The 18,375-nt window shown below is 48.4% G+C and overlaps 2 protein-coding genes across 5 annotated transcripts in view; one reads left to right on the top strand and one right to left on the bottom strand.

Annotated features, from left to right (window-relative positions):
* Window positions 1-725: 725 nt before the first annotated feature.
* On the top strand, window positions 726-16,549 carry VASH1 (vasohibin 1). The gene is made up of 7 exons (XM_072864341.1): window positions 726-1,267; window positions 6,432-6,520; window positions 7,637-7,693; window positions 8,798-8,872; window positions 9,926-10,307; window positions 10,694-10,806; window positions 11,408-16,549. Exons 1-7 carry the CDS (start codon window positions 1,001-1,003, stop codon window positions 11,478-11,480), a joined length of 1,056 nt encoding a protein of 351 aa, XP_072720442.1. The 5' UTR covers window positions 726-1,000; the 3' UTR covers window positions 11,481-16,549.
* Window positions 1,712-18,375, bottom strand: part of ANGEL1 (angel homolog 1) — a 59,201-nt gene continuing 42,537 nt past the window's right edge. For 3 of the 4 annotated variants that reach the window (XM_072864338.1, XM_072864337.1, XM_072864339.1), the window contains one exon: window positions 1,713-1,981. In XM_072864338.1, coding sequence (XP_072720439.1) covers window positions 1,761-1,981 — 221 coding nt within the window. In that variant the 3' untranslated portion in view covers window positions 1,713-1,760. Of the gene's footprint in view, window positions 1,982-18,375 lie in introns of all 4 variants that reach the window. The other variant, XM_072864336.1, reaches the window with a different exon arrangement.

Genomic DNA, 18,375 nt, shown 5'->3' on the forward strand with positions numbered 1-18,375 from the left:
TGGGGAAAGTCCATCCTTCATGATCACTTTGTGCCACTTGACGAGTCAAAACAGGAGCACCCCAATTACCTTCTCTGCCACTCACTGCTTTCTACCTGGCAATTTTATCCCAGCTCTTCTGTTCCTCAAAGCTACCTCTACACGGAAACCTGCTCCACTTCCAGTGGGGCTTTACCGCCCAGCGGGACCACCTCCCCGCGCCCCTCCTCCCTCACGCCTCACCCACCCAGGTCCCCAGCGAAGACTGCGACCCAAGACTGCGACCCGGCGGACGCCGCGCACAGCCGCGCGCTGCCCCTCACGGCGACCGTTAAACGGTGGCCTCGTGGCCCCGCCCCTCGTGGTCCCGCCCCCAGCCTCCCCCCAGCGGCTCGCTCCCGCCCTCCCCCCTTATCGCCCGGCCGCAGCCGCCTCCCGGCCTTATCGCCCGCGGGCAGCGGCACCCCCGCCCGCCCCGGCCCCCGCCAGCGGCAGGCCGGCTCCGGGCACGGCGGTGGGCGCCCGCCGCGACCCGGGGCCTGCGAGACCCCGCGCCGCCCGGCCCGGCCCGAGGCGGGGCGGGGCGGAGCGGAGGGGAGCGGCGCCCAGCCCGGCCCAGCCCAGCCCGGCCCAGCGCGGCGCCGCCCCGCGCGGGGGCTTTGTTACCGCATGCAGCATCCGCCGGGGAGGCGGCTGTCCCCGCCCGCCCCCCCGCCCCGCGGAGCGCTGGGGAGGCGGCGCGGCGGGGGCGCCCCGGCGGCAGGCCCGCCCCGCGCGGTGCCCGCCGTCACTGCCGCGGGCGGTTGGGCCGCCGGCGCCTCCCCCGCCGCGGCGGCCTGATGCGGCACCCGGCGCCGCCCCGCCTGGCTTTTTCTCCCCTTCTCCCCGAAAACCCTCCGCCTTGATATCTCCGGGGGCGAGGCGGGGGCGGCGACGCCCCGTGCCCGGTGCGCCGGCCATGCGGGGCGCGGCCCCCGGCGGCCCGGCGGCGGGCGGCGGGCGCTGAGCGCGGGCGGCGGCGATGCCGATGCCGGGGGGCGGCGGGGCCGCGGCCGCCGCCAGGCGCCCCCCGTCCGGCGAGGCGGCGGCGGCGCCGCGGGACGAGGAGCAGCAGGAGGAGGAGGGCGAGGAGGATCTCCGCGACGGCGGCGTCCCCTTCTTCGTCAACCGCGGCGGGCTGCCCGTGGACGAGCCCACCTGGGAGCGGATGTGGCGGCATGTGGGCAGGATCCACCCCGAGGGGGAGCGGGTGGCGCAGCGGATCCGGGGCGCCGCCGACCTGCCCAAGGTGAGACCCCCCGGGGCTGGTGCGGCGCGGAGCCCCGGCGGGAGCGCCCGGGCCGGGCCGGGCCGGCCCCTGCGGGGCGCACGAAGGGAAGAGGGGAAACGGCGGCATCCCGCTGGGGGGGGTCGCTCGCCTGCCCTCCTCGGAGGCCGGGCTCCCCAGCTCGGGAGCGATCCCTCGGGAAAAGGGCCCCCGGGGGGTGCTCTTGCAGGAAGCAAAGCCACGCTCCAACTCGGAGTGCGGGAGGGTGCCTGCGGGGCTCTGCTCTGCCCTGCCCCGGCGCGCCAGCAGCACCCTCTGCTTCCGAGGCCTTGCTGGAAAACAGACTTCAGGGGGCTAACGTGCGAGAGCCCCCTGGGAGGGAGACGGATTGCCCTAAAGAGGAAGGCTGGATAAATGATGAAAAGATGAGGAGAGTTGCATTTAGAGGAGTCCGAATACTTGAGGTGGGAGGGTAAGTGAGACAGGCGGAGGTGAGTCTTTGAACCAGAAGAAATTAGGTTTGGGTACAGTCTCCCACACCAAAAGGCATTCTTGCACAGAATGCACTTCTGACCAAAAGGCACTCTTGCACTTCTGACTCTTGTCTGTCAGAAAAGAGACTCTTGGTGCCAAAGAGTTTTAAGAGGAATTGGCGAACGCTTGCAGAGCTTGTTGCTGGTGTAGGGTCAGATGTTGTGATTTCCAAGCACGTTCCTGGCCTTGCTGCAGAGAACTCTACGAAAAGAGAAACCAGTGATCATTTCACTTAACCTTGTGCCATACCGAAACATTTGCATGGGAATTCTTGTGATTGTTGCTATCTGTGTTGCACCTCAGCCACAGAAAAATCTCCCCCTTTCATTGGCATCCTGTGAACAAAAGGCACTGCAAACATTTGGTGTGTCACTCCATTGGGGGTTATGATCACGCTAACAGAGGAAATTCAAATACAAAAAGATGAAGTTTTTTCTGCTTAGGCTTTTTTAGCAAGGACTTACCTCCTTGGGAAGGTAATTTGAAGTATACAAGAACATGCTATTATATAGTGCACAGGCAATCCACGAGGAACTCTGGAGAAGCGTGTGATGTAACATCCTCTGTGCAGTGAAGAGTTATAGGCATCTGTGGCAGCAACCAGAACAAATCTTGAATCCTGATTACAGTCCCTATTCTAATCCCACTAGACTTTTCCTTCCTTTTGAGATTTCCTTCCTCTCCTCTGACTTTGTCTTGAGCCTGGGTGAAGGCTGAAAACATGTTTCAGATCAATCGGAACACGCGCTACTTAATTTCCTGACCAAAAGGGCTGACTTGGCCAGGAGAGGTGAGGAAAATGGAAGAAGGAACCTCACAAACAAGAGTTCAGTGCACAAGGGGAGGGAAATAAAGTGTTCAGTCTCTGTTTTTGGTCTTAATGTGAAGTACTTCCACTGTTCTCACTTGATAGTCTTGATGCCAAAGGGTTACAGTTAGGGGACACAAGTGGTATGAGCTCTTGCAGTAACAGGTGAAATTGGGCTATCCTTTTTTTTTGGCATCTGCTAGCACCCCTGGGAACCAGATCTATAAACTCTGTTCAGCACTCCGCAAGGAGATCCCATTCCCAAGCTCACCAGGCATACAGCTGAGAGGATGCTGGGATGCAGGAAGCAGCAAGGATGGATGGGCTCTGTTCCCCTAGCTCCTTTTGTCCCCCCTAGGGATGTGTTTTTACCTTTGAGGGCTGCTTATATCACCACCCATCTCGGTGCCGTCAAGTTTCTTTGAATGGCTGATGCAACAGATGAGAATTAGGGCAATGAGCGTACTCTGCAGGGCTAGCTCCTTTGAAAAGCCAGGTACTCTCCATGTGCTGGAGGGTGAACAGGCCTTTTTTAGGTGTTGGGAATTGGACAGTGGTTTGCCTACTCCAAAATTTTTGGCCTTGAACGGTAGCTAGTATTGGGTGTTGGGGGAAATAACTCTCAAAAGAGTTGTCCATAAACTAAACTTAATACCATAAAATGATGACCACAGGAGGCTGTGATCAGACGTTATGAATATGTTCACAGATCAGCTGCAGAGGCTGTGTCTTTCACTGGGGTGTGAGAGCTCAGAGATCTCCTCTGGTCTCTTATTTCCTTCCGGTAGATTTGGGGTGAGTGGGCATCGAGCGAGCCGTGCCGCGGTGGCAGGACACGGTTGATTGGCCATGCCTGCTAGCCTCGGGAGTGCCGCCCTCCTGTAGGTTGTTTCCTTTCTAGCAACAGGGTGGGGTATCGCTTTGCTTGGGGCTGCTGGGACCATCAGATGGGTGCACACTGGAAATACAAAGTGATGTGTGCTTGCCTCATTAAGAAATGATGGATTTTAAATGAGGTGGTTATGAGGGCAAAGACAGGAAGAGTTGCATCTAATGCGTTCATGTAGAGAGAGAGAGGGAAAAAAATCCAGTTTCTTTAGTCAGGCTAACAACTGGGACTGGTATTGCTTGCAAAAGGAAGATTAGGGAGGAGCTTGGATACATATAAGCACCATAAAAGAAACTGTTGCTAAACTAGGCTGGCCAAAAAGCACCTCTGTGATATGGACAGGGGTGGAGCATTGTGTGGGCCTCGCTTCTGTCTGCCTTGTCTCATGTACAGCATGGCCCACTTAGTACATGAAAATCTCTGTTGTTCTCGGGATCCCCCTTCTAAAAGCAGAGTCCCAATCCCAAGCATATAGCCAGCCTGCCGGGGTGCATGAATCTAGGAGTGGGGTGATGCAACCCCCCCCCACAAGTGATGAGGGACCAAGGACATGTTCAGTCAGTCTGCAAAGCCTGGCAGAGGTATGTGCTCTGGGAAATCTGAGCTCTCTTTCTAGCTCTCTCTCCAGCTTTCAGAATAAATAAAGGAAAAGCAAAATAGATCTGATTTCCTATCTTTTCTGTTACAAATAAATTCCCCTCTGCTTTCTGGAGGATTGTGAAGGCTGCCTAATATTTATAGCCCTTCTGAGATGTGCAGTGGATGATGTTGGGTAAGAACAAAGCATTAGGGTCTCCCATCCTGTCAGTGTGGGACTGAGGGGTGGAGACCCTACTCCTCTCCTCCTGCTTCTATTGCCCCATTAAAATGTTATAGACCTGATGCAAAAGAAACTGTATCCCAGACTGGGCTGCAGGCCCAGATCCAAGAGAGAGAGCCCGCTGTACTTTCATCAGTTTAATTACTTGAGGTGCAGAAGGCTCTTCTGCGTTAACTAGTCCTCTGCTGAACTGGTTGCCATTACGCTGTCTCAGTATTGCACAATCCTTTGAGGAAAAGGGGATCTGGGGGTCTGTACTAGTAAAGGGAGGAGTAATTACCCAGAATCATTAGTCTATGCTGTCAACATGCACTTAATCCCTATGTCTCCACTCAAAAAAGCATGGAAGTCTCCATGCTGAAGAAATGAAACAAAGTTAAATAGTCAGCCTGTCCTGGTTGCTACCTCTTTCATTGTTTCTGCCTGGAAATGATTTCGTATGACTCAGTGTGTCAGCTCACAGCATCCAAACTGACTCAGCTCGTGCAGTTCCAGAGACAGCTCCATCCCTGTTGCCACTCTCTGGAGCCTTCCCTGCTCCTGCTGCGGCTGAACAAACCCAGTTTCACATCTGCTCCTGCCGTTCCTGTGCTGTCTCCTGCAAGTGAGCCAGCCAGTGCCTCTGCCTGCTCCAGATAGGGTACGGAAATGAGGCACTGGAGATGGCAATTGGCACCTCCAAGAAGTGCTAGGAAAATGGGTAGCAGTGGCCAAATGGTGCTACTTAGTTTTCAAAAAAAAAAAAAAAAAAGAAAAGAAAGATCAAAACACAGGAGAGAAAATGGATAGAGACTGAGTTTAGCTCAGTGTTTACTTGCTGATGGTGTTTGGAGCTAGACTGAAAAACACTTGCAGATTACAGTTTCCAGAGGCAATGACAGCCCATCTCTCAGGGTTAAGCAGTCTCTGGCCCCTGTGCTGTGCAGGCACAAGCAGACTGTGACCATGTGGCAAACCAGGACAGGGAACTGATCTGACTGAAAACTACCCATGCTTGCTGGCTCGGCTTTCAGCTGGTTCAGGTGCACCTGATCTGGTTCACCAGTCACTTGTGCCAACCCAGGGCAGAAGAAGGAGGTATGGAAATGAGTGGCCACAGAAATACATGTGGAGGGTGATGAGTGGCTAAGCAGCACTGCTGGCTACAAAACCATGGCCGGCAGAGGCAGTTGTGCACAGTGGAGTGGAAGGCCCAAGGGAACATCTGGTTCTGACTCACTCTTTCTTAGCTGGGGATAGCCCAGCTCTGCGGGAAGTCTGAGGAGGAACTGAAACGCTAAAAACCAAACTGCTGTGAAAAGCTGCAGTTTGGTATTAGAGGGGTGTATGCAAGGCATGAGCTATCCTTCAGAGGGAAAATGCTGGGCTGTTTCTCCAAGCCTGTCAGTCACACTAAATTTGTGTCTTCTCCATTATGTTTGTCCTGCAGACAGGACCCTTCTCGTTCCTTAGACACATTTTCTCAGCTGCTGACAAGGCTGCAGTTATCCCCTGTGGAGCGTGAGGAAAATCTGACTGGACCCATAAGGCCGAGGCCTCAGAATGGGACAGCAGTCCAAATGGTGAACTTTCAGAAGTCATTCTCTGACCATGTAATTCAACACAATGGACACTGCAGGGGGGGGACTCATGATGCTGTCAAGCCTGTGTCCTAGTCAGTGCCAGCTCACCTGAGATGCCAGGAGGCAGTGAGGGACCTTTATACCCTTGCTTACAGGACTGTTCCATGCTCCAGTGGCTTTGGGGAAACTTATTCTCCATTTTTGCCTCTCATTTTTGTTTTGTGCCTTCCAGTTTGCATACTCAAATGAGGCCAAGCTCCCTCAGGTGATAGCTTTCCTGTCTCACGTCTTGCCTTGTCCAGTTAATTTTATCTAATTCTTCCAATGTAATGTTGCCTAAATGCAGGACCTTTTCACAGAGTTTCTCTTGCAGCTCTGTGGTGGTGCTTCATTCTGAATCCCTTCCTAGTTATTAGTGTGGGAACAGAGGAATGTTCCAGGTGTGGTCTCTTTGGGCAGCAAAAAGGGGCTGGTTTCAGAGGAACATGGTCCCTGTAGCTCTGTGCCACTGAGTTCAGCAAGAAGCTGGAGAGGTTTGGAAGCAGTGATTTATGTTCTGCTCCCCATTTCAGATTCCCATACCAAGTGTGCCTGCGTTCCAGCCGTCCACCCCCATCCCTGAGCGCCTGGAAGCTGTACAGCGCTACATCAGGGAGCTTCAGTATCCTTTACTGTTACCTTAGTCACTGTTGTGATAACCCAGGAAGAGGGAGCAAGGGGACTTTCTTTCCCTGTTAAGAACAGAAAAGCTCATTCTGTTGTAGCTGGAGGGGAACTGAAACTTGCTCCCTGAAAAGAGGAAGCTGGACTTGGGATGACAGTTTGTTTTGCTGCTTCTTTGCTGTTTCTTTTCTTTTCTGTCCAAGTTACCTTCTGATCCTGTTCACTCCATGTAACAAATTGACATGTTGTCAAGGGCCTTTCCCCACTACCCACCCTTCTAGGTCAGTGGCTTTACAGTGCCATTTTGTTAAAAACACACATCTGAGACGCTGACAGCCAGGTCTCAGATGGACTACAAACTGTGTCACCTCACTGTTAAAGCATGGGTGAGCTGTGGTGGTGAGAAAACTGCCTCTCAGGTCATCCTACTCAAACACCCTTCTCGGTAGCTGTCTAAAGGACAGTCAGCTGCCCTGCTTTTGTGCATCTTTGGTATCCTGCCCCTTTATATGCAGAGCTGCCTGTGTGGCTGTGTCCTGGGAATGAGATTTCTCCATCCCTGTTGTGCTGGACAGCAGGTATGTGCCATGCAAGCACAGTCTAATCTCACTGATGAGATACAGAGCTAGCTCTGGCTTCAGCCCTAAAACAAAGTAAGAAGGCAGACCTTTTGGCACCTCTCACCCATCTAAGGTGGTTGTACTCTGGATTGGGTCCCTGTCAGTCTCAGAATAAGGTACCATGAATGTTTCAATGCTCCGTGCATTTTGTGCAGACTGGAGCAGGCAGAGATCTATCAAACTTTGTTCTGCCCTGGTAACTGGAGAGCTGAGCAGAGCATGCGCTGTCAGCATGGACCTTTGGGAAATGGAGTGGAAACCTGTGTGTGGGGAGGACAAAGAAGAATTGACAAGAAGAAAATACAGTGGAAGTAAGGAGGGACTACAAATGGGAGAAATGCAGGAGAGGGAGGTGGGGACTTTCTTGCGTTGCTGTTATATTTGTGGGATCATGACTTTGCTGTGCAAATAGTAAGTAACATGAAAGTTCTTCAGAGAGGTTTTCTTCAAACTCGACTTTCCAAGCTGCCAAGCCCTTAACTTCTTGCCTCCAGGTACAATCACACTGGGACACAATTCTTTGAGATTAAGAAGAGCAGACCTCTGACTGGGTAAGTGCTGGCAGCCCCTACAGCATTTAATCATTGCTTTAAGATGTTGGGGCCTTGCTATACCCATTGCTTTTCCTTCCATCCCCTGGCCAAGGTCTAGGTGGCACTCGGGGCTTTCAGTACTGCAGCTCCATCCTACTTTAGGTGACTTTATTGTCTGTTGCCTGGGGCACGGCTGGGCAGAGCTGTGTCTGGCCTTTCTCAAGGACGAGAGTAGGTTTTGTTGTCATGAATCAGTAAATCCAGTAAAATAACGTAAATGTACTGCAAAGATGTGCAGATTCTGCCTGCTTCTAATTGGAATATAACTATAAACTTTTGATGGATTCTGAAATTAGGTCCTGCCCTAAAGAAACTTTGTAAAAGCCAAGTATCTTTACAGGTCTAACTTCATAGCTCCTGCCTTTGCAAAATCTAGGCTCACTAAGCTTTTGGTGTCTCATACTTGGAAGGAGAAGGGGGATTCTCCTGACTGCAGATTTTGGGAAGAGCTGTGCCCCAGAAGGTCCTGGAGATAAGCACCTGATGTTCATTAACTCTCTTGGCCAGCATATTGAGAGTTTCCCAAGACTGGCTTCTTACTATTACTCTGGCTACTTACTTCTATTGGTCTAGTCCATAGACTTATGTGACCCCAAATGTCTTGTGTTGTAATCAGTGCAATGTCTACTCCACAGTATTTGCTGAACAGAGAGTAGGGCTGATGCCAGAGAAGAGGGCTTCACTGTCCTTGAACCTTGTGAGGGAAACATTGCTGGCTCTCGGTCCTTTGAGGCTTCTGCTTGTGGTCACATTGGTGTCCATCCAGAACTCACTGAGCCAAGTGCTGTGGTCTCCCCGAGAACAGAGGCTGGCCTAGTAGGCAGCTTTGCTGTAACTCACTGAAGGGAGTTCCTTGTAAGCAGCGACAGCATGCGGTAGAGACCTGGTTTGGATTTAATACCTTCCTAAAGAAGATATTGTCTTCTGTTCCCTGTCCTCAGTGAGCCACCTTCTCTCCTGGAAACCCACCTTACATATATAGTGCAAAAGGGCTGAACTGGCCATACTTGCATAGCACAAGCCCTCTAACTGTCCTCGTCTTTCCCTTGTCCCACTCTGCAGGCTGATGGACCTGGCCAAAGAAATGACCAAAGAGGCCCTGCCAATAAAATGCCTGGAAGCTGTGATCCTGGGAATGTATCCTTTCCTCTTGGAATTGTGCATGTCTGCCCACCCTTGTGTTTTCTCCTCTACTCTCTTATGATGCTTTGAGGCTGCTGATAATATTGTCACCAAGCCCCACATCCCTCTGTTTTCCCTCCCTAGTTCTCCCAAAAAAAACCACCAATAAAATCCAAATCCAAGCAATTCTCTGAAATATCAGAACTAGTTCTTTGGAGTTGCTCCTCCTTCCCCAAGAAGGGTGGTGCTGCTCTGGACAACTCTACAAGTGAGTGAAAGATAAAGGAAGGATCTAAAGAACATCTAAAGAAGGGCAAAGTCAGGTCAGGTTAGCTAGAGTTAGGTCAGGAAGTCCTTTGTGTATAACACTGCTCCCTTACTGCAATGTTGTCTGCATGTGTTCTACATTAAAATAAGTTAGGGATCCTCCCCAACTTCTAATTATGGTGTATGTCACTTTATTATTATGTCTAACACCGCCTGCCAGCTTAGGCAATACCTTTATTAATTCTAGACATGTGTCATCTTTAAGTACGCATCTTTCCTAGCTATCTTCCAGGCTTAGTCTATGTCACTCAGGCTATAGATTCTTGATGCACACTGGCAAAGCCACCTGGAGGGGCAGAGATGGCAAGTGAATGGTTCAGAAGGGTAGTCTGATGAGTATTTTGTCCTGAAGGTTCCTCGGTTTGTGTGTGAAATAGTAGCTAGTAAAACAGATTAAAACAAACTGAGGAATAATGCTACAGCATTACAGTTTGGGAGCTGTGGAATACAGTACACTTGAGGTGTTAGCATTGCAACTTCTGCATTACAAAACTGCTTCAAAATTAACTCCCCTTTGTTGACTGTCTTGTTGAAGAGGCCATGTCTGGTTTCCCCATGACCCAGATGAAAGTAGGGCAGCTTACAATGAGCTGGACTCTTGATCTGGAGAACAAATCCTGCCTATGTGCCTGAAGCAGTGGTGAGTCTGCTGAGCACGCTGGGAGGGTTAGGAGCAAGAAGGAAGTATCTTGTCAAGAAAATGGTATCACTGGTTGTTTCCTGAATAGTGGCTGCTGTCAGTTACCTCACCAACAACATGACCACGCTGGACCGTTTCCCCATCAGCTTCAAAACCCACTTCTCAGGGAACTACTTCCGACACATTGTGCTGGGGGTGAACTTTGGAGGCCGCTACGGGGCACTGGGCATCAGCCGACGTGAAGAGCTCATGTACAAAGCACCCGTCTTCCGCACACTGAGCGAACTCATCTTTGACTTTGAGGAGGCATATCGCCGCTGCTGGCACACTCTCAAAAAGGTGAAGCTGGGCCACTGTGTGTCGCATGACCCACACAGCGTGGAGCAGATTGAGTGGAAGCACTCCATCCTGGATCTAGACAAGCTAACCCGGGAAGACTTCCGCAAAGAGCTTGAGAGACATGCCCGTGATATGAGGCTGAAGGTAAGCTGCAAGGATGGAGTAGTTCACTGCTGCATCGCCTGGCTGACGGTGTGCTGGGGGAATGAAGTGGCAGGAGGCTCTCCTAGATGGTGGAGGAGTAGAGGGTAAATTGGAAGCTGGGGGCTCTTCTCCTTTGTATACAGGCTGATCCCCTAATGGACGCTTGCGCAGTACTGCAGTTGCAATTAGCTTGGACTCTATACAGTCCTTGGAGCCATAGCTGTCACTATAGCTTGTTTTTTCTGCCTTTTGCATTTTTGATGCGCTTGCCTTCCCTTTTTGTCTTTTGTTCACATATAATTAATCGTTGTTAGGCTTTGTGTTTTCTGGTTACTACTCGTATTGGTTTTCTGCTCATATTGCTCTTACTTTAATTTTTCTGGCAGATTGGCAAAGGAACTGGGCCATCATCTCCCACCAAGGACAGAAAAAAAGATGTCTCCTCCCCACAAAGAGGTCAGGCTAGCCCCCATCGGCGCAACAGCCGCGGGGACCGACGGTGAGTGGGGCTCCTGGGCAGGAGACCTATCTAGAGCATCTCTGTTTTACTCACAGACTCCACCTTGCTGTCTGGTTTTGGATCCTTCTGATATCTTACTGGGGTTCTTTATAACACAGCATACTTCTCTGACCTGCAGTAGCATTATTCCCTAGTCTGTGCCTTTGTGAGTTTATCATTGCTTGGGGAGTGGGGGGACAGCTAGTTTTTTGTTGTTGTTGTTTTGGCAGGGAGGAGGAAGGCAGCTCAAATAGACAGTGATCTTGGTTGCTGACATTTAACCTTATGCAGGAGTCTGAGCTCTGGTGTCTCACAGACCTGTGCCCCAAAGAGATTCCAAAAATTACACTGCTGTCAGTGAGATTGTTTTCCTGAAACTGATCTGGGGTACCAGAGTGGACTTCATACTCTTCCTAACCTGCATTCTCTTCTGTGGAGATGGTTGGGAGAGTTACTGGAGGTTGCAGAATAATTCTGCCGTCAATAGTGCAGGATAAATTTGAAGCTTTCCTGTACCTTCTCCTGTGCTGCCATCTCCATGTGCAGCACCTCCTGACTGAAAAAACAGTTTCTGAATAGTTCTTACCCTCTTTGCTGACAGGCCATCTGGTGAGAAGAAGCCTGCCGATTCCAAAGCCATGCCAGACCTCAATGGATACCAGATCCGGGTGTGAAGAGAGCTGTGCCTTGTGTGCCTAGCTCCACAGACTTCTTGCTGGCCACAACTGGGACCTGGATCCACCTGCAGTGATTCTGACAAAAGGGACAGGGGAGCGGGAGCGGAATGGAGTGCTGATCTTCCCAGGTACTTCGTAGTGGGCCAGTCCCAGAGCTGGATCCCATGGGTCCCAGAGGATTCACCTGCCTGTTTCTGGGAGAGGTGTCCATCTTAATTCACTGAAACAAGTATTTTTAAAAAAAAATAAATAAAAAAGATCTGTACGTTGGTGGGAGTTTGCTGCAGGAAGAATATGAAGTGAGTGGGGTCAGCAGACTTGCTATCAATTTTTTTGTGTTGACAGCAAGTAGATGAAGCATCTTGTCAACAGTACTTCTTCCCTGTCTGCACAGAAGTCTTCAATCCATGCAAGGCCTGCAGGGCTGAGGGAGAAGTGATGCTGGACTAAGATGGCCCCTGCATCTTGTGCAAAAACTCCTGGTTTTGTCATTATGAACAATTTGTTTAGCATTGCTCCTGTGAGAGACAGGGCTGAATTCGCTCAGCCTGATTTATTGATCATACAAGGGCCTCTCATCCGGAGAAACCACATCTTATATGTTTAGTCCTGCCTATTTCAAAGCATTTCATTGTCTCTGAGGGGGTAGACAGTGGGACGATGATCCTCCTTACCAACTGCGAAGCTGCTGAGCTGTTGCTGCAAGTCCTTCTGTGGTTGAGTGGGTCAGGATATGCCTATGCCATTGCCATATGAAAACAGGCACAGAGACCTCAATCGTCCCAGCAGTGGAGAGGCAAGGGCAGGCAGGGGCTGGTGGGAAGCCTGAACTTTGAGTCATCTCTTCATCAGCCTTCTATTAACTTCTAGTGACTGCTACTGTGAAAGCTTGTGGAAGGCACTTCAGTCACTGAGGTACGAGTTTTAAGAGTAAATAGTTAAAGAAGGATTTAATGATGTGAACAGGTTTTAAAAGCATTTTTCCTTTCCACAAGGGTCTTGCTCCTTCCTCACTGTAGTGTTAGTGCTAGAGTTACAGACACCTGTTGGTGGGAAGCCCTGCTCGAGGAGATTGCAGCTGCTTTCCTGACAGCTCAGCCTGGAGCCTCCTGAAGGTAGTTCCCCGCCCCAGTCCCAGAGCTGTGCTTGTGTTCTGGCTCTTCGGATAGCTGCAGTATTTAACAGCACCACTTATGCTAGCCTTCCCCAAAGGGCTGGGGGCTGGGCCTATCTGCCCACTTACAGCCTTGACTCTTCCTACACTTCTTTTCAGGGGAATGTTGTACTACTGATTAAGCAGTGTAATGCTTGTCAGAAATCTGGAGTGTTGTCAGACCTCTCTGAGGCCTAGCGCCTGGAAACAGTGGGGTTGCCAGAAGTCAGAACAGCACGGCCTTGAAGTGATCTGGATGCGTGGATCTAGGGGATGCAAAAACTGAGCTTGGGAGAGGGAGTATCCTTGAGAGAAACTGAGTCTTGTTTTATCACAGCACTGACAAGGAGCTAAATTTTCTGAAATACTACACATTTAATTTTGTCAGAACTGGGCTTATTCTTTCCTGTGAACTTGTTAGAAACATTATGGAGCTTAGCTCTACCAGGTTTTTTGTTGCAGTATTGCTGTGCCACACCCTCATATAAGCAGTGCTATTTTGGTGGCAGAGAATGGGTTCTTATCCCCAAACAAATCAGCTCTTCTGTCAAGTTAAAGCAGTGTTAATCCTTGAAGCACCACCCACAAGCGATTTAACTCAGGCCCTACAGGTTCCTAATTGTACATCCCTAACTGTGATGTAACTTGCAAGGCACTATATCCATACCACTGTGGTCTGTCCTTCCAAGTTCTCTTTGTAGTCTGTACTTTTCTGCTATGCTGTATGACCAGGAGGACAATCCATAGGGAGGTGGCAGAACTTGCTGCTGATCCAAGGTAAGGTTAATCCAGAAGAGGATGCCAGTTTCCACAGTGCAGTGCAACACCTGTCCTCTCCCTTGCGCTCCAGCTACAGGCAACAATTTGAAAGTAGACAGCAGTAGCAAGCCAAGCACCCATTTGAATGTGTCCTCTGGTCAATTTTGTGTGGCTGTAAATTAACATATTTAGTGTCTGGATGCTAACGATGATGTTAGCTGTAAAGGTACCACAGTTACCTGTAAATAATATGGGTCACTTGGAAGCCACAAACTGCCTTTGCATAATGTTTGCTATGCAGCGGACTGAAAGTTCAGGTGCCACTGTGAATCATACGATAAATACAAGCAGCAGTCAGCAAGGGAGACTGAATGTCAGGTTTTATTAAAGCGGATGAAATCCAGAAAAAAAATTATAAAAGCCACTTAGATAAAACTAGGGTGCATCCTCACCATGACTTTGGTTGGTTGGTTGGTTAGTTAATTCAGAGTAACTGGAAATCTCTTGAGAATAATTAGTAGCTTCATACAGAGCACATTCAATAGCTGGACAGACTTGAGCCTTTTTAGATGGAAAGGAGGGGAAGTATGTTGGGGGGAGGAAGACTTCAAAACAGATTGGGCAAGGGGTCAGCTGCAAGCTAATGATGCTTTCTTGAGAGCAGGGCAAAAGGGATGCTCAGCAGTGTTAGATCACCGGGGCAGAATGGCTTAAAACAAAATGCTTTGTTTGACCTGGTAATTAAGCACTTTCCTGCAAGGTGTAACTGAGACCAATAGCTTAGGAAACCAAAGGAAGTGGATGTTTAAGGAATGAATAACAGGTAGAGTTCAAGGTCTCTTAATCCTCAGCTGTAGCCAGACAAGAATATCCTCTTTCAAGATTTACTTGCACAATTATGTACATTAGGAGGCATTTAATTCTTCTTATGTATCTAATGGTGACCACTTCTGAAGATGGACACAGGAGCAGACATGAGCCCTTTACTAGGGTTACTATTTCAAACCTTCTGCTGTTTCTTTGTGTGGTAGAATTCCTGCCCCTTACTGTTTCTGTATCTCCAGTTTAGCAGATGGTGCAAGAAACTGGAAAATGACCAAACAATTCTCCCTTTCTTGCCCTTGCTCCCCCCATCTCTGTAACAAGATGAATCACTTCAATACAAAGCTTAGCTTCCTCGCTAACAAACAAGACAGCATCTCCCTGTGACAGAGAGGATTAGTGCAATCCAGTTTTATGCTGTAAGAAACCTGAGGGCAAAATGAAAGATGAACTTTTGCACTTCCACTTTTTTCCTGCCTCATCCACCTGCTCTGGCTTCTGGTCTGTCTGCCTTTCACCATAAGGAAAAAAAGGCTGGAGATGAGTCTTTTTCACTTCTGCAGTCTTTAGAGCTACAGAGAGGGAATGAAAATAAGGAACTAGACTGTAACTCATACTCCTTAGTGCCTGCAGAACAAAAAAGATGGATCTTGAGGAGTCCTATTAATTAATGTTAAATATTAATATGATCACTCATGTAGCTCTGGGGTGTAAATTTCACTGTTCAGTAGGTCTCATCTGATGTCTGTTCTGCACTACAAGTCCTTCTGAACTCTGTGGAAGGGAACTGCATCCATACTCTAGGAATGGATAGACACTGCCTATGTTGTACATGAAGTCTAGGTGAGCTTTGAAAAACTCGAACAAATGCTGACCTACTACTAGCAAAACTATTTTAAATGTAATGCAAACCTTGAAATAAGAGTTCTTCCTAATACTTTTATGTAGACAAGTCCCTTGATACCTGGCCAACTGCAGTTTTTTTAATGGATGAATGGATTAGTGAGCAAAACTTTCTGCTACAGTGTCACTCCGATAAAGCTTCATATACTAAAGAGCGGGGTTGGGTGTCCATCAGTCTGTGACACACTGGCCTTTTTTTAACTCTGATATGATAAGCTAAATGAGTCTTTAGGAACTTAAGATATGTTAGCAAGTGTTTTAGCTGGGAGTGGAGTGCTTTTTTTCAGTTTACTATTTTACCTGTGTGCCACTGTATGGGTCAGTACATAGTAAGCTTGGATCTACTAGAATGACTCCAGAACTGTAGTTGAAACATAGTTTCTGTTCATGCAGTAGCTGTATTGCTGTTATCAGATCTGCTTAACATGAAGAATTTTTTTTTTTTTTTAAGCATTTCAGGTGAAAGCCTTAATCAGATGCCTGCCCCTAAAGGGAGGCTTACAGGTGGTGTTGTATAGACTGAAACGTGACTGTCCTTAAAATTGTGGAGTTAAGAAACCATAATGAACAGAAGAATGCTCCTGTCGCCAAAGGGCAAAAGTCCGGATTAGATGGGCTTGACCTTGCTCCAGTGGCTCTGGCTAATCACTTCAGGTGGTTGCTTTAGCCACTTGCTCATTCTAAGTATTTCAAGTGGTCCTGATGATCAGGCACTAGATACAAGCAGGAGGTGCCCTGTGTTCCATGTGTACTGTGCGCACAAGTCTGGCTAAAATAACACTGCATATTCCTGTGGTCTTGCACTGTTGTCCTGTTAACATTAAGACCTGCATTATGGATTTATATCTTAACCTAAGAAAGCAAGTGCTATTCTGGCTTGGTGTTTGCTCTGCCAGAGCAAGGTGGAGATGGTCCCTCTACAGCCAAGCTGAACTCCTTAGGGAATTTAATATTTTTGACTATTTTCTGAGCAGGTGTTTACTTGTATCACAACCACTCTCCTTCAGTGGTGCCCTGGCCCTGTCTGCTCAAGAGCAACTCAACTTGGGCCGAGAAGGCTACTGAATCCCCCATAATCTCTGCAGAGCAGAGTTCCCCTCCAGGTCAGGGTTGAGATGGTGCTAGCGGGACCAGAGTGGTCCCCTTCCATGCACATCAGTATTCTACTCTAGCACTGATAGGGTGCTCCAAAACCATTTACATCTTTATCACTGGTACAGCTCAGAACTAAGAAATGGAAGGTTTCTTTCTTTAAGAACAGTATCATGTATGTCTTTTTGTAATTAATCAGTGTGGTTCTGTGTTCTTATGTAGCCAACACAGAACTTGTATTTAGATTTAGTTCTTACTGCACTTCCCATAGCCCTCATGTTGATACTTCTTCCTGCTTCCTTTGACACTTAGACAATAAAATTCCCTCTGTACTGTTCTCAGCTTGTGCAGAGAAATCAAGATGTCTGTACTGTCTTTCTTTCCGATTTAAACTTTCCCATTGTTAGTCAGCTAAGAAGTCAAAGGCGCAGTCTTGAGTGATGGTATCAGGCAGATTATGTATAGATGCCCTGCACTTGCAACACTATGGACATGGAAGAACCCTCATTCTCCTTCCATCATCTGAACAGGTGAGTATGTCTGTACACACAGAGGCAGCTGCCAGAGAGTAAAAAGAATGTATGTGGCTGTGTAGCAAAGGCTAAAAGTAATCTTTTCTTCTTGAACTGCCATCAGTCAGGCTGGATGAAAAAAAAACAAGTCAGCGGATGCAGCAACAGAAATTTCAGTCTTGAAACAATACTGTAAGGGTTAACACAAGCCTCTGCTTGTACTGCTCTACTCTTCAACATACGATCCAGTCTCCCTTCCTGGCCTGAAAAGCAATTCTGTTTAACGTCTGTAGTTTAGTGGCCTTCCAGACGAATGACCTCACCAGGACTTCTCAAGACAAATGCTGGGTTAATAAAGGACAGTCAGCTGCAACATTCAGTGCATTTCCTCAGCAAGGGGGATCCAACTTTATTCAGGCTATCATCTTTCAGGCATAACATACCCCTTCTCTCTAGGGAAATGAGTAATAGCTGGGACCAGGGCCAGGATGTAGGCAAGCCTACAGCATGTAGAGGAAACAAATAAACATCCCCTAACCTGTTACTCCAAAGAGAATGGCACATGCAATAGTCCCTCTTAGTGAAGTTAATTATATTAACAACTTCTGCCCTGAGGGGAAGTAATTGCACAGCACCTAGTAGATGGTATGAAGAAACAAAAGAAGAAAGTAGCCACTTCATAAGCCTGCATGGCCTGTGCTCAAGCCCAGGAGTTGACAATAGACTTCAGCAGCAGTCTTGCTCCCCTATTAAATACTTAAAGATTAATAGTATTAGCAAAAAAGACTAAAATGCTGTGACTTCTATAAATCTCTACTTCAGATGGTTGCTTGAAAATACCCTCTGCCCCATGTCTTAGAGATTTTGCTAAAAATCAGGGAACTCCTAAACCCCCTGTAGATGTAGAGGTCAGTGTGATTGCTAGACAATGGAGCGAGAATGACAAAACAGTGACTTGGCCACAGCTGAGATTAAAAATAAGACTTTCTGCTCCCTCTTAGATCAGGCTTTCCCCCTGCTACTGATAGTTCCTGCAGTTCTAGGTTTTTAAGTCAGAGATTACGCTACTTGGACCTTAGTGAAAAACCTGTATTGTGGAAAGGATACACAACTCAGCGAAGCAGTAATTAAAAAAAAAAATAAGAAAAAGAAACCCAGTCAGCTACTATGCTGAGAAGCCCAAGACTGCAAAAATTAAGGCTCTCGCATGCCCAAAAGCATATAGAAATCCATTCATGAGAAAGTGACACTGAGCCTTAAGAACACCATTCATGTAGAGACTGCAGGATTATGGAAGGCAAAGGCATATGACATGCTGTGGATAGCAAGCCATTACAGACTTAATAACTCAGCTGAGTTGGCTTTCCTGGATTATATTTTTATTTTGGCAAAGAGTGACTGCCGTCCTATCTCCAACCTCACTCTGGAGGGGAAAGGGAGGAGAGGAATAGCTTTAGAATAACTACTGCATTCATCTACCCCCAGTTCAGGAGCAGCTCCTGAAAGTTGCCAATAACTGAATAAACTTTAGACTACTGTAGAAGGCTTTCCATCCAGAACAAAAAGACTAAAAAACTAAATAACACTGCTAAGGCTTGAAGTCAAGTCTTTTTTGTGTATAAAAGGAAATATTGGATGGAACAAATGCATC

The sequence above is a fragment of the Ciconia boyciana genome, chromosome 6, assembly GCF_034638445.1.
Source record: "Ciconia boyciana chromosome 6, ASM3463844v1, whole genome shotgun sequence".
Lineage (NCBI taxonomy): Eukaryota > Metazoa > Chordata > Aves > Ciconiiformes > Ciconiidae > Ciconia > Ciconia boyciana.